Here is a 14382-nt window from a genome sequence, read left to right as displayed (position 1 = left end):
CGACGAGCTGTGCCCGCAGACGTAGTAGCCCTGAGGCCAGGGAGAGGGTCTGCGGGGGCCAGGCACAGCGTGGCGACGGGTGGCGATGGTCCGGACGGCGGCGTTGCCAGCCGAGAGGGCGCCAGCGCGAGCCGGAGGGAGAAGTTGGGAGTTTCTTTGTTTCTGGAGAGAGGCGCGGAGGCTGGGCGGCAGGGTATTGTGTGCTCCGCGCACATGCAGCAGTAGGCGGAGGACACGGAGGGGCTGTGGGAGCAGGAAGGAGAGGTTTGCTTCCAGCCGTGAGAGACCCCCAGCCGAGGTCTGGGCCCTCAACTGTGGAAGGCAGGTCGGCAGGGCCAGCGGGAGAGGGGTGTGGCAAGCTACTCTGTGAAGGTCACACACACACACACACACACACCACCTTTCGGTGGAAGGGACCCGGACCATCCTCCTTGCAGCTCCCGCAGCTGGCTGGGGGCTGGGGGAAGTCCCGGGACAGGTGCATGTCATCAGGTGCATGTCATCAACACGACTGTTGGTCGTAGGAGGATGAAGCCGGCCCAGGTAGGGAGGTGTCCAGAAGCCCGTGGACCCTGCCTCAAGAGGCAAGACGTGCCAAGGGGTGCCCTGCCTGCCTGTGGCAGGGAGTGGGGTGGGCACGTGTGGCTCCCAGGCCGGCTGCTCTGGGCCTGAGTCTGTGCGAGCAGCGGGCGGCTGGTTTTAGGACCTTCCTCTTCCTTCCCACCAGGTGTTTCGGCTCTGCACCCTTCTCAGTCACTTTGCTTTCCTATCTCCCTGGTAACCCGGAGCTCCTTGTCGAAGGCTGACGTGAGGGGGATGGTGGCTTGCCGGTAGAGAGATGGCAGGTTTCCTGGGCTCCTTCCCAGGGGCGGCTGTGCTGGAGGGGCTGTGTGGGGCCAGTGTCCCCTGACTTTCTCAGGACCCTCTTGATGGAAGCAAGCTCTGAGGCAGCCTCTCTCCTGCGGCCCAGCAGGACGGCTGCAGGAACCCTGTTCTCACTTGAAATTGGCCTGGTCAGCGATCGGAGGAGAAATGGTCTTTTTGGTCTGGCCTAGGAGTTGGTCAGGTCTTGACTGTGCCTCCCTGAAAAGGAAACGTACCCTTGGCTTCCTCTCCCTTCCCCAAAAGGAAGCTTCGACTCAGTGAAACGGACCTGGGACCTGGAGTTCACGTTGCTTCGGTCTCCGTGATACTGTTGTTGAAGTCGGCTTCAAAGTGGGGAATGAGGAGTGAAAGGGCCAGCTCGTGAGGAGGGGGCTCACCCCATCCTGGTCACTCTTTCCAAGAACCCTCCTGTGGTTCATTGAGGTTTTACAGGTGCTGCCTTCCCTGAAGAGGGTGCAGCTCAAAGCAAGGAGTGCGGGTGGATCTACCCAGCTCCCACCACTTGTAGCCACAAGTCTCTGGCCTCAGTTGCCTTGTCTGTAAAATGGGGCTAGTGAGAATTGCTTCCCGTTTTAATCACAGGAAATAATGAGAGCAAAGCAGTTAACTCAGTACCCTTGGGCACAGAGTGAGCACCCAGCAAACTAGAGAGAGACCAGCTTGCTGCCCAAGTCAGTGTCAGTGGAGAGGGAGAGTGGGTGAGGCCGGGCAGGAAGCAGGCCAGCCTGCAGGAGCCCAGGGACAGGGGAAGGGCCAGAGCGAGTGCCTCACCCTGAGTTCTCAGGGGACCCTGGCGTGCAGGGGCCGTGGGGAGCACAAACTTCAGGGTCGCTCTTATTCCCCCGGTTCCCTCCATATCTGATGTGGTCCCAGTGCCACCCCACCCCTTCCCCCCCCCCGTGCACCTGCCCTCCTGGCCGCCCTTCCAGGGCTCATTCCACAGCCTTACTCAGGTGGACTCTGGAGGTGACCACAGACATATTAATAACCCCTCTGAAACCCAACCTGCCAGTGTTCAGACCTCTGAGCTTAGTCAGAAACCTCTTCCTCTTGGGACCCAAGAGAGGGCTGCGGGGAGCCAATAATGCAGTGTCAGTTTTCTGTGGAGCCGCCACTGCGGAGCCCACCCTGGCAGGTGTCTGCTGAGCTTGTGCTTTCTTTTGGGTCTCTGGGGTTCTCGAGTGTGATTTTTTCCCCCTGAAGATGGGCTGAGCCACAGGTGGGTGCCTTAAACAGCCTCAGAAATGGATCCCACCTGAGCTAGGACCTGGGCTGCACCCTCAGTGCCGAGGATACCCCAAGACTGGCCTCCTTCCTTCAAGCTTCCATGGCCCATGGGGAGGGTCTCTGGAAACTGCTAGATAAAAAAGGGCTACAGATATGTCATATGAAGTGTATTTACGTAAACCAGTGGTTGGCCGGGTACTCATGCCTGTATTCCCAACTTTTGGCAGACTGAGGCAGGAGGATTGCTTGAGGCCAGGAGTTCAAGACCAACTTGTATTTGGCTTGAGGCCAGGAGTTCGAGACCAGCAACATAGTGAGACCTTGTCTCTATATTTATTTTTATTTAAACGAAGACTCACTGTGTCGCCCAGGCTGGAGTGCAATGGCGCAATCTCAGCTCACTGCAACCTCTGCCTCCTGGATTCAAGAGATTCCCCTGCCTCAGCCTCCCAAGTAGTTGGGATTATAGGCGCCTGCCACCACACCTGGCTAATTTTTGTATTTTTAGTAGAGATGGGGTTTCACCATGTTGGCCAGGCTGTTCTTGAACTCCTGACCTCAAATGATCCACCCGCTTCGGCCTCCCAAAGTGCTGGAATTACAGGTGTGAGCCACCGTGCCCGGCCCCTCGTCTCTATATTTTAAAAAAAATTAAAATAAATACATAAATAAAACATAAAGCAGTGGTTTTCAACCATTATTATACATTCAAATCAGTAAAGAAGCTTTATAGAAATGCTGATGGCCCTTGTGGTCTTGCAGAGATTTGGGTTGAGTTGACGGGGCTGGGGAGCAGGCATCTGTATCTTTTAACCGCTCCCCCAGTGATTCCGACGGGCAGCCAAGCTCGGACTGCGGGTAAGGCTGGTGGCCCTGCTGAGGCTGCATTTTCTTCACAGCCAGCAGATTGCTCCCTGAAGTGTCTGCTTAGCCGCGCACGGCGTATTTATATCTCAGGCTTTGGAGAACTATCGGGTTTGGGGCCCGGCTAGGGCGTGCGTGTTCACGCTGGGACCTGTCACAACCTGGTCCTATGGGACACCCAGTCTGGGATCCTTCTTCCCAGATGACCACCCTGCCTCTGTCACTGCCCCTGCGGCAGGAGGCCCAAGGTCATGACCCCAGGGACAGAGCATCCAGGTGCAGGACTGAAGCTGAGCCTCCTGTTGGGAGGGTGGGCACAGCCGCGTACAGGAAGGGTGTTGGGAAGTGTTGATCCACCAGCTGCCACCTCCACCTGTCCCTGCTGAATCCCAGCCATCCTCACTTGGTGTCTGGGTTGTGGAGGGTGTGGCTCTTGGGGGCCTGGGCTGGCCTTGCCTGCGTCCTCCCAGCCTCTTTGGGGCTCTCATATGTGAAGCCTAACCTGAGTTGCTTCAGGAAACCTTTGCCCCTCAGGCTGCCACGTGTTTGAGAGCACAGCCTTTTTTTTTTTTTTTTGAGATGGAGTTTTGCTCTTGTTACCCAGGCTGGAGTGCAGTGGCATGATCTTGGCTCGCTACAACCTCCGCCTCCCGGGTTCAAGTGATTTCCCTGCCTCAGCCTCCCAAATAGCTGGGATTACAGGCATGTGCCACCACGCCTGGCTAATTTTTGTATTTTTAATAGAGATGGGGTTTCACTGGTTGGCCAGGCTGGCCTTGGGGAGCAGAGCCTTTCTGTGGAGATCAGGCCAGCCTCCTGGCCTCCAGCCTCCCTGCCTCCAGCCTTCCTGTGCTTTGCTATCTGGGGTTTGAGGATGTGGGGAGGGGTCTTTCCTCTGAGAGATGAGGCCAGTCCTGTGGATCACAGTGAGGCATGCCAATCCCAGCTGGCTGTGCCTGGCCTTCAGCTCCAGGAGCCTGAGAATCATAAGGTCTGGGGAGCTGCCCTTCCTGGAAACACAGCATGTCTCCTTCCCCCATTCTGGGGTCCTGCATGTGGCAGGTGTGCTAGACTCTGCAGGGCATGGCTGGGTGGAGCTGTGTGATTCTGGGGTCCTGCGTGTGGCAGGTGTGCTAGACTCTGCAGGGCATGGCTGGGTGGAGCTGTGTGATTCTGGGGTCCTGCGTGTGGCAGGTATGCTGGACTCTGCGGGGCGTGGCTGGGTGGAGCTGTGTGATTTTGGGGTCCTGCGTGTGGCAGGTATGCTGGACTCTGTGGGGCATGGCTGGGTGGAGCTGTGTGATTCTGGGGTCCTGCGTGTGGCGGGTGTGCTGGACTCTGCGGGGCGTGGCTGGGTGGAGCTGTGTGATTCTGGGGTCCTGCATGTGGCAGGTGTGCTAGACTCTGCGGGGCATGGCTGGGTGGAGCTGTGTGATTCTGGGGTCCTACATGTGGCAGGTGTGCTGGACTCTTCGGGGCGTGGCTGGGTGGAGCTGTGTGATTCTGGGGTCCTGCGTGTGGCAGGTGTGCTGGACTCTGCAGGGCGTGGCTGGGTGGAGCTGTGTGATTCAGGGCTGGGGGTCCAGGAGAGCATCTGCCTTGAGCCAGGTGAGGCCAGGACAGGCCTGGGGAGGGGGGCAGGGCGGCTCTCGATGAAGCCATGTCTGATGGGAGAGGAGGCAGGGCTGCGGAGGGAGCAGGGGCTGCCAGGGCTGTGTGTCACCTGTGTCTGCTGTTTGGTCGGCCCCGGGAGTGAGAACAGAGGTGGGGGCTGCCATGGGCTCACTCTGGTGTCCCTCGAGGGGTGTTCACGTGGGAAGCATGCGGGTGGGGGGACGAAGCTGGTCTCTGGGGTGTTGGGTTGCCCTCATCCATCATTCTCTTCCTCCTTCTCCCTGTCTCCCCCGACAGCTCTGCTCTACAAGCCCATTGACCGGGTCACTCGGAGCACCCTAGTCCTACACGTGAGTGTCAAGCCCCCGAATGGCCAGAGAGGGCTTAGGAGTTCAGTGGAAGACAGCCTGGGTGAGAGGGTGCTGGAGTCACCGAGAACAGTCCACCTGGGGAATCAGGGGTTCCTAGGCTCCAAGGATGCCTGTCTGGCCCGCGGTATCCGTGCCACCAGGCCAGGGCCTGAATACAGCTTGGCTACTAAGCTTGACGTGGCCAGGTGCTCCCGGGGAGGCAGGCATTCCTGCTTCCCCACCCGCTGCCTCCTGGTCTCCAGTGTCCTTGGAGCAGCTGCAGGGCAGACACAGGGTTTCTCTCCCAGCTGCTCGGGGGGATGAGCCTCCACCTGGTCTCCGCACTGGGGAAAGAGTATGACTGTGGCCAGGAGAAGAGGGGGCAGCCAGGGCCCTCTCCCCTGCTGTGCTGGCTCTGATTTTTTTTTTTTTTTTTTTTTTTTGAGGCGGAGTCTCACTCTATTACCCAGGCTGGAGTGCAGTGGCGCGATCTCGGCTCACTGCAAGCTCCGCCTCCTGGGTTCAAGCAATTCTCCTGCCTCAGCCTCCCGAGTAGGTGGGATTACAGGCGCCTGCCACCACGCCCGGCTAATTTTTATATTTTTACTAGAGATGGGGTTTCACCACGTTGCCCAGGCTGGTCTCGAACTTCTGACCTCAAGTGATCCCCCGCCTCGGCCTCCCAAAGTGCTGGGATTTCAGGCATGAGCCGCCGTGCCCGGCCTGACTCTGATTTGTAGTTCAGATTTTGCGGGAATTAGGCAGGTCGCTGAGTGCCCACCCTTTGGATGGGGACTGAGCACTCCCCGGTGGCCACACATCAGGCCCCAGAGCCGCTCCCCTCAACTCACCGCCTCACCCTTCCCAGGACCTGCTGAAGCACACACCTGTGGACCACCCCGACTACCCGCTGCTGCAGGATGCCCTCCGCATCTCCCAGAACTTCCTGTCCAGCATCAACGAGGACATCGACCCCCGCCGGACTGCAGTGACAACGCCCAAGGGGGAGGTGAGCTCAGAGCCCGGCACGGCCCCTCACCCAGGCTGAGAAGTATCAGATCCCTCGTCCCCTTCTCTCACACACGGGCGGCAGGTCCCTCGTCCCCGTCTCTCACACACGGGCGGCAGGTCCCTCGTCCCCGTCTCTCACACACGGGCGGCAGGTCCCTCGTCCCCTTCTCTCACACACACGTGGCAGGTCCCTCGTCCCCTTCTCTCACACACACGTGGCAGGTCCCTCGTCCCCTTCTCTCACACACGGGCGGCAGGTCCCTCGTCCCCGTCTCTCACACACGGGCGGCAGGTCCCTCGTCCCCTTCTCTCACACACACGTGGCAGGTCCCTCGTCCCCGTCTCTCACACACAGGCGGCAGGTCCCTCGTCCCCTTCTCTCACACACACGTGGCAGGTCCCTCGTCCCCGTCTCTCACACACAGGCGGCAGGTCCCTCGTCCCCTTCTCTCACACACACGTGGCAGGTCCCTCGTCCCCGTCTCTCACACACACGTGGCAGGTCCCTCGTCCCCGTCTCTCACACACGGGCGGCAGGTCCCTCGTCCCCGTCTCTCACACACGGGCGGCAGGTCCCTCGTCCCCTTCTCTCTCACACACGTGGCAGGTCCCTCGTCCCCGTCTCTCACACACAGGCGGCAGGTCCCTCGTCCCCTTCTCTCACACACACGTGGCAGGTCCCTCGTCCCCGTCTCTCACGCACGGGCGGCAGGTCCCTCGTCCCCGTCTCTCACGCACGGGCGGCAGGTCCCTCGTCCCCTTCTCTCTCACACACGGGCGGCAGGTCCCTCGTCCCCGTCTCTCACACACGGGCGGCAGGTCCCTCGTCCCCTTCTCTCACACACGGGCGGCAGGTCCCTCGTCCCCTTCTCTCACACACGGGCGGCAGGTCCCTCGTCCCCTTCTCTCACACACGGGCGGCAGGTCCCTCGTCCCCGTCTCTCACACACGGGCGGCAGGTCCCTCGTCCCCGTCTCTCACACACGGGCGGCAGGTCCCTCGTCCCCGTCTCTCACACACGGGCGGCAGGTCCCTCGTCCCCGTCTCTCACACACAGGTGGCAGGTCCCTCGTCCCCTTCTCTCACACACACGTGGCAGGTCCCTCGTCCCCGTCTCTCACGCACGGGCGGCAGGTCCCTCGTCCCCGTCTCTCACGCACGGGCGGCAGGTCCCTCGTCCCCTTCTCTCTCACACACGGGCGGCAGGTCCCTCGTCCCCGTCTCTCACACACGGGCGGCAGGTCCCTCGTCCCCTTCTCTCTCACACACGTGGCAGGTCCCTCGTCCCCGTCTCTCACACACGGGCGGCAGGTCCCTCGTCCCCGTCTCTCACACACACGTGGCAGGTCCCTCGTCCCCGTCTCTCACACACGTGGCAGGTCCCTCGTCCCCGTCTCTCACACACGGGCGGCAGGTCCCTCGTCCCCTTCTCTCACACACACGTGGCAGGTCCCTCGTCCCCGTCTCTCACACACAGGCGGCAGGTCCCTCGTCCCCTTCTCTCACACACGGGCGGCAGGTCCCTCGTCCCCGTCTCTCACACACGGGCGGCAGGTCCCTCGTCCCCTTCTCTCACACACACGTGGCAGGTCCCTCGTCCCCGTCTCTCACACACGGGCGGCAGGTCCCTCGTCCCCTTCTCTCACACACACGTGGCAGGTCCCTCGTCCCCGTCTCTCACACACGTGGCAGGTCCCTCGTCCCCGTCTCTCACACACGGGCGGCAGGTCCCTCGTCCCCTTCTCTCACACACACGTGGCAGGTCCCTCGTCCCCGTCTCTCACACACAGGCGGCAGGTCCCTCGTCCCCTTCTCTCACACACGGGCGGCAGGTCCCTCGTCCCCGTCTCTCACACACGGGCGGCAGGTCCCTCGTCCCCGTCTCTCACGCACGGGCGGCAGGTCCCTCGTCCCCGTCTCTCACACACAGGTGGCAGGTCCCTCGTCCCCTTCTCTCACACACACGTGGCAGGTCCCTCGTCCCCGTCTCTCACGCACGGGCGGCAGGTCCCTCGTCCCCGTCTCTCACACACGGGCGGCAGGTCCCTCGTCCCCGTCTCTCACGCACGGGCGGCAGGTCCCTCGTCCCCGTCTCTCACACACGGGCGGCAGGTCCCTCGTCCCCGTCTCTCACACACGGGCGGCAGGTCCCTCGTCCCCGTCTCTCACACACGGGCGGCAGGTCCCTCGTCCCCGTCTCTCACACACAGGTGGCAGGTCCCTCGTCCCCTTCTCTCACACACGGGCGGCAGGTCCCTCGTCCCCGTCTCTCACACACACGTGGCAGGTCCCTCGTCCCCGTCTCTCACACACGGGCGGCAGGTCCCTCGTCCCCTTCTCTCACACACGGGCGGCAGGTCCCTCGTCCCCGTCTCTCACACACGGGCGGCAGGTCCCTCGTCCCCTTCTCTCACACACGGGCGGCAGGTCCCTCGTCCCCTTCTCTCACACACGGGCGGCAGGTCCCTCGTCCCCGTCTCTCACACACACGGGCGGCAGGTCCCTCGTCCCCGTCTCTCACACACACGGGCGGCAGGTCCCTCGTCCCCTTCTCTCACACACGGGCGGCAGGTCCCTCGTCCCCTTCTCTCACACACGGGCGGCAGGTCCCTCGTCCCCTTCTCTCACACACGGGCGGCAGGTCCCTCGTCCCCTTCTCTCACACACGGGCGGCAGGTCCCTCGTCCCCGTCTCTCACACACGGGCGGCAGGTCCCTCGTCCCCGTCTCTCACGCACGGGCGGCAGGTCCCTCGTCCCCGTCTCTCACGCACGGGCGGCAGGTCCCTCGTCCCCGTCTCTCACGCACGGGCGGCAGGTCCCTCGTCCCCGTCTCTCACGCACGGGCGGCAGGTCCCTCGTCCCCGTCTCTCACGCACGGGTGGCAGGTCCCTCGTCCCCGTCTCTCACGCACACGTGGCAGGTCCCTCGTCCCCGTCTCTCACGCACGGGCGGCAGGTCCCTCGTCCCCTTCTCTCTCACACACGGGCGGCAGGTCCCTCGTCCCCGTCTCTCACACACGGGCGGCAGGTCCCTCGTCCCCGTCTCTCACACACACGCGGCAGGTCCCTCGTCCCCGTCTCTCACACACGTGGCAGGTCCCTCGTCCCCGTCTCTCACGCACGGGCGGCAGGTCCCTCGTCCCCGTCTCTCACACACGGGCGGCAGGTCCCTCGTCCCCGTCTCTCACACACGGGCGGCAGGTCCCTCGTCCCCGTCTCTCACACACGGGCGGCAGGTCCCTCGTCCCCGTCTCTCACACACGGGCGGCAGGTCCCTCGTCCCCTTCTCTCACACACGGGCGGCAGGTCCCTCGTCCCCTTCTCTCACACACGGGCGGCAGGTCCCTCGTCCCCGTCTCTCACACACGGGCGGCAGGTCCCTCGTCCCCGTCTCTCACACACGGGCGGCAGGTCCCTCGTCCCCGTCTCTCACACACGGGCGGCAGGTCCCTCGTCCCCGTCTCTCACACACGGGCGGCAGGTCCCTCGTCCCCTTCTCTCACACACACGTGGCAGGTCCCTCGTCCCCGTCTCTCACACACGTGGCAGGTCCCTCGTCCCCGTCTCTCACGCACGGGCGGCAGGTCCCTCGTCCCCGTCTCTCACGCGCGGGCGGCAGGTCCCTCGTCCCCGTCTCTCACGCACGGGCGGCAGGTCCCTCGTCCCCTTCTCTCACGCACGGGCGGCAGGTCCCTCGTCCCCTTCTCTCTCACGCACGGGCGGCAGGTCCCTCGTCCCCGTCTCTCTCACGCACGGGCGGCAGGTCCCTCGTCCCCGTCTCTCACACACGGGCGGCAGGTCCCTCGTCCCCGTCTCTCTCACGCACGGGCGGCAGGTCCCTCGTCCCCTTCTCTCACACACGGGCGGCAGGTCCCTCGTCCCCGTCTCTCACACACACGTGGCAGGTCCCTCGTCCCCGTCTCTCACGCACGGGCGGCAGGTCCCTCGTCCCCTTCTCTCACACACAGGCGGCAGGTCCCTCGTCCCCGTCTCTCACACACGGGCGGCAGGTCCCTCGTCCCCTTCTCTCACACACGGGCGGCAGGTCCCTCGTCCCCTTCTCTCACACGGGCGGCAGGTCCCTCGTCCCCGTCTCTCACACACGGGCGGCAGGTCCCTCGTCCCCGTCTCTCTCACACACGTGGCAGGTCCCTCGTCCCCGTCTCTCACACACGGGCGGCAGGTCCCTCGTCCCCTTCTCTCACACACGGGGGACAGCGGCAGGTCCCTCGTCCCCGTCTCTCACACACGGGCGGCAGGTCCCTCGTCCCCGTCTCTCACGCACGGGCGGCAGGTCCCTCGTCCCCGTCTCTCACGCACGGGCGGCAGGTCCCTCGTCCCCGTCTCTCACGCACGGGCGGCAGGTCCCTCGTCCCCTTCTCTCTCACACACGGGCGGCAGGTCCCTCGTCCCCTTCTCTCACACACGGGCGGCAGGTCCCTCGTCCCCGTCTCTCACACACGGGCGGCAGGTCCCTCGTCCCCTTCTCTCACACACACGTGGCAGGTCCCTCGTCCCCGTCTCTCACACACGGGCGGCAGGTCCCTCGTCCCCGTCTCTCACACACGGGCGGCAGGTCCCTCGTCCCCGTCTCTCACACACAGGTGGCAGGTCCCTCGTCCCCTTCTCTCACACACAGGTGGCAGGTCCCTCGTCCCCGTCTCTCACACATGGGCGGCAGGTCCCTCGTCCCCTTCTCTCACACACACGTGGCAGGTCCCTCGTCCCCTTCTCTCACACACACGTGGCAGGTCCCTCGTCCCCTTCTCTCACACACACGTGGCAGGTCCCTCGTCCCCTCCTCTCACACACACGTGGCAGGTCCCTCGTCCCCTTCTCTCACACACACGTGGCAGGTCCCTCGTCCCCTTCTCTCACACACGGGCGGCAGGTCCCTCGTCCCCGTCTCTCACACACGGGCGGCAGGTCCCTCGTCCCCTTCTCTCACACACACGTGGCAGGTCCCTCGTCCCCGTCTCTCACACACAGGCGGCAGGTCCCTCGTCCCCTTCTCTCACACACACGTGGCAGGTCCCTCGTCCCCGTCTCTCACACACAGGCGGCAGGTCCCTCGTCCCCTTCTCTCACACACACGTGGCAGGTCCCTCGTCCCCGTCTCTCACACACACGTGGCAGGTCCCTCGTCCCCGTCTCTCACACACGGGCGGCAGGTCCCTCGTCCCCGTCTCTCACACACGGGCGGCAGGTCCCTCGTCCCCTTCTCTCTCACACACGTGGCAGGTCCCTCGTCCCCGTCTCTCACACACAGGCGGCAGGTCCCTCGTCCCCTTCTCTCACACACACGTGGCAGGTCCCTCGTCCCCGTCTCTCACGCACGGGCGGCAGGTCCCTCGTCCCCGTCTCTCACGCACGGGCGGCAGGTCCCTCGTCCCCTTCTCTCTCACACACGGGCGGCAGGTCCCTCGTCCCCGTCTCTCACACACGGGCGGCAGGTCCCTCGTCCCCTTCTCTCACACACGGGCGGCAGGTCCCTCGTCCCCTTCTCTCACACACGGGCGGCAGGTCCCTCGTCCCCTTCTCTCACACACGGGCGGCAGGTCCCTCGTCCCCGTCTCTCACACACGGGCGGCAGGTCCCTCGTCCCCGTCTCTCACACACGGGCGGCAGGTCCCTCGTCCCCGTCTCTCACACACGGGCGGCAGGTCCCTCGTCCCCGTCTCTCACACACAGGTGGCAGGTCCCTCGTCCCCTTCTCTCACACACACGTGGCAGGTCCCTCGTCCCCGTCTCTCACGCACGGGCGGCAGGTCCCTCGTCCCCGTCTCTCACGCACGGGCGGCAGGTCCCTCGTCCCCTTCTCTCTCACGCACGGGCGGCAGGTCCCTCGTCCCCGTCTCTCACACACGGGCGGCAGGTCCCTCGTCCCCTTCTCTCTCACACACGTGGCAGGTCCCTCGTCCCCGTCTCTCACACACGGGCGGCAGGTCCCTCGTCCCCGTCTCTCACACACACGTGGCAGGTCCCTCGTCCCCGTCTCTCACACACGTGGCAGGTCCCTCGTCCCCGTCTCTCACACACGGGCGGCAGGTCCCTCGTCCCCTTCTCTCACACACACGTGGCAGGTCCCTCGTCCCCGTCTCTCACACACAGGCGGCAGGTCCCTCGTCCCCTTCTCTCACACACGGGCGGCAGGTCCCTCCTCCCCGTCTCTCACACACGGGCGGCAGGTCCCTCGTCCCCTTCTCTCACACACGGGCGGCAGGTCCCTCGTCCCCGTCTCTCTCACACACGTGGCAGGTCCCTCGTCCCCTTCTCTCACACACGGGCGGCAGGTCCCTCGTCCCCTTCTCTCACACACGGGTGGCAGGTCCCTCGTCCCCGTCTCTCTCACACACGTGGCAGGTCCCTCGTCCCCTTCTCTCACACACGGGCGGCAGGTCCCTCGTCCCCGTCTCTCACGCACGGGCGGCAGGTCCCTCGTCCCCTTCTCTCACACACGGGCGGCAGGTCCCTCGTCCCCGTCTCTCACACACGGGCGGCAGGTCCCTCGTCCCCGTCTCTCTCACACACGTGGCAGGTCCCTCGTCCCCTTCTCTCACACACGGGCGGCAGGTCCCTCGTCCCCGTCTCTCACGCACGGGCGGCAGGTCCCTCGTCCCCTTCTCTCACACACGGGCGGCAGGTCCCTCGTCCCCGTCTCTCACACACGGGCGGCAGGTCCCTCGTCCCCGTCTCTCTCACACACGTGGCAGGTCCCTCGTCCCCTTCTCTCACACACGGGCGGCAGGTCCCTCGTCCCCTTCTCTCATGCACGGGCGGCAGGTCCCTCGTCCCCTTCTCTCACGCCCGGGCGGCAGGTCCCTCGTCCCCGTCTCTCACACACGGGCGGCAGGTCCCTCGTCCCCTTCTCTCACGCACGGGCGGCAGGTCCCTCGTCCCCTTCTCTCACGCACGGGCGGCAGGTCCCTCGTCCCCTTCTCTCACGCACGGGCGGCAGGTCCCTCGTCCCCTTCTCTCATGCACGGGCGGCAGGTCCCTCGTCCCCTTCTCTCATGCACGGGCGGCAGGTCCCTCGTCCCCTTCTCTCACACACACGGGCGGCAGGTCCCTCGTCCCCTTCTCTCACACACGGGCGTCAGGTCCCTCATCCCCTTCTCTCACACACGGGCGGCACGTCCCTCGTCCCCTTCTCTCACACACACATGGCAGGTCCCTCGTCCCCGTCTCTCACAGACGGGCGGCGCTGGGTGCCTTCTACCTCTCCAATGCTGATTCCCCATTCCCAGCCAAGGAGAGGTTTTCAGTCCTTGGTCACCCTGATGACCTGCAGCTTTCCAGGCCCTAGGCTGAGAGCTTTAAGTCCAGTGTCTCATTAATCCTCAAAATAATCTAGGGAGGCTGGGCACGGTGGCTCACACCTGTAATCCCAGCACTTTGGGAGGCTGAGGCAGGTGGATCACTTGAGGTAGAAGTTTGAGACCAGCCTGGCCAACATGGTGAAGCCCCGTCTTTACTAAAAATACAAAAATTAGCTGGACGTGGTGGCGGATACCTGTAGTCCCAGCTACTCAGGAGGCTGAGGCAGGAGAATTGCTTGAACCCAGAAGGCGGAGGTTACAGTGAGCCGAGATCGCACCACTGCACTCCAGCCTGGGTGACAGAGTGAGACTCCATCTCAGAAATAATAATAACAATCCAGTGAGCCAGAAGAACCTGAGGCTGGGGAGTCTCTCCAGGTCCACCACGCAGTCTTTCAGCCACTGGTGTCAGAGCTGGATTCCTCACCTGGGACTGTCTGGAGGCCCACGCCGGGGAAGTGGCCTCCGGGTGCCTCGTTCTTGAATGCAGACACCTGCCTCTGGCCAGTGTGATGCCGTCAGGGTCTCCTAGGAAGCGAAGGGAGCAGGAGCTTGGAGCTGCTTCAGCTCGGCCTGCACACGCAGTAGCTTGCGGGGAGCCCACAGCAGGAAAGGCTGGCGTTGGAGGCGGTGGAGGCCGTCCAGGTTGCCGGAATGTCCAGTGGGCACCTGCATGTGGGACAGCCGTTCCCTGGGGGCCCTTCTTGGTGCAAGGGTGGGGACAGCCCAGCGAGGGGAGTACCAGGAAGCATGAGAGGGACAGTTGCCCTCGTGGGTTGGCAGCCGGGCCCGGGTGAAAGGCTTCCTGTCCAGGGGAGGCCATTAGGCGGCTGTTACGAGTGAGGCTGACAGGGTGTCTGCTCCTGTGGTCTGTTTACGAGCCCCCAGGGTCTCCTGGGGAGAAATTGGTGAGGGACAGGCCTGGACAGTGTCCACCGGGCAGAGAGAGCCGATTCCGTGCGGCTCCTGGTGCTGATGTGCAGCGTCTGGGGATCCCGTCGTCTGTTTTACTCTGGGGATATGTGAACAATCTCCAGAGGGCTTAGCGTACCCTCCGTTTTCAGTCATCCTTTTTTTGAGACTGAGTCTCACTCCATCGTCCAGGCTGGAGT

The 14382-nt window shown here is 63.8% G+C and overlaps 1 protein-coding gene across 13 annotated transcripts in view; it reads left to right on the top strand.

The window, feature by feature from the left end:
* ABR (ABR activator of RhoGEF and GTPase) overlaps nucleotides 1-14382 on the top strand; it is a 203030-nt gene that overhangs the window by 112164 nt on the left and 76484 nt on the right. For all 13 annotated transcript variants that reach the window (XM_024350157.3, XM_063799498.1, XM_063799497.1 and 10 more), the window contains 2 exons: nucleotides 4888-4940; nucleotides 5809-5949. In XM_024350157.3, coding sequence (XP_024205925.1) covers nucleotides 4888-4940; nucleotides 5809-5949 — 194 coding nt within the window. The remainder of the gene's footprint in view (nucleotides 1-4887; nucleotides 4941-5808; nucleotides 5950-14382) is intronic.

This window comes from Pan troglodytes, chromosome 19, assembly GCF_028858775.2.
Source record: "Pan troglodytes isolate AG18354 chromosome 19, NHGRI_mPanTro3-v2.0_pri, whole genome shotgun sequence".
In the NCBI taxonomy this organism is placed as follows: Eukaryota; Metazoa; Chordata; class Mammalia; order Primates; family Hominidae; genus Pan; species Pan troglodytes.
Note: the sequence above shows the minus strand (reverse complement) of the source record. Positions and strands in the feature narration are given on the sequence as shown.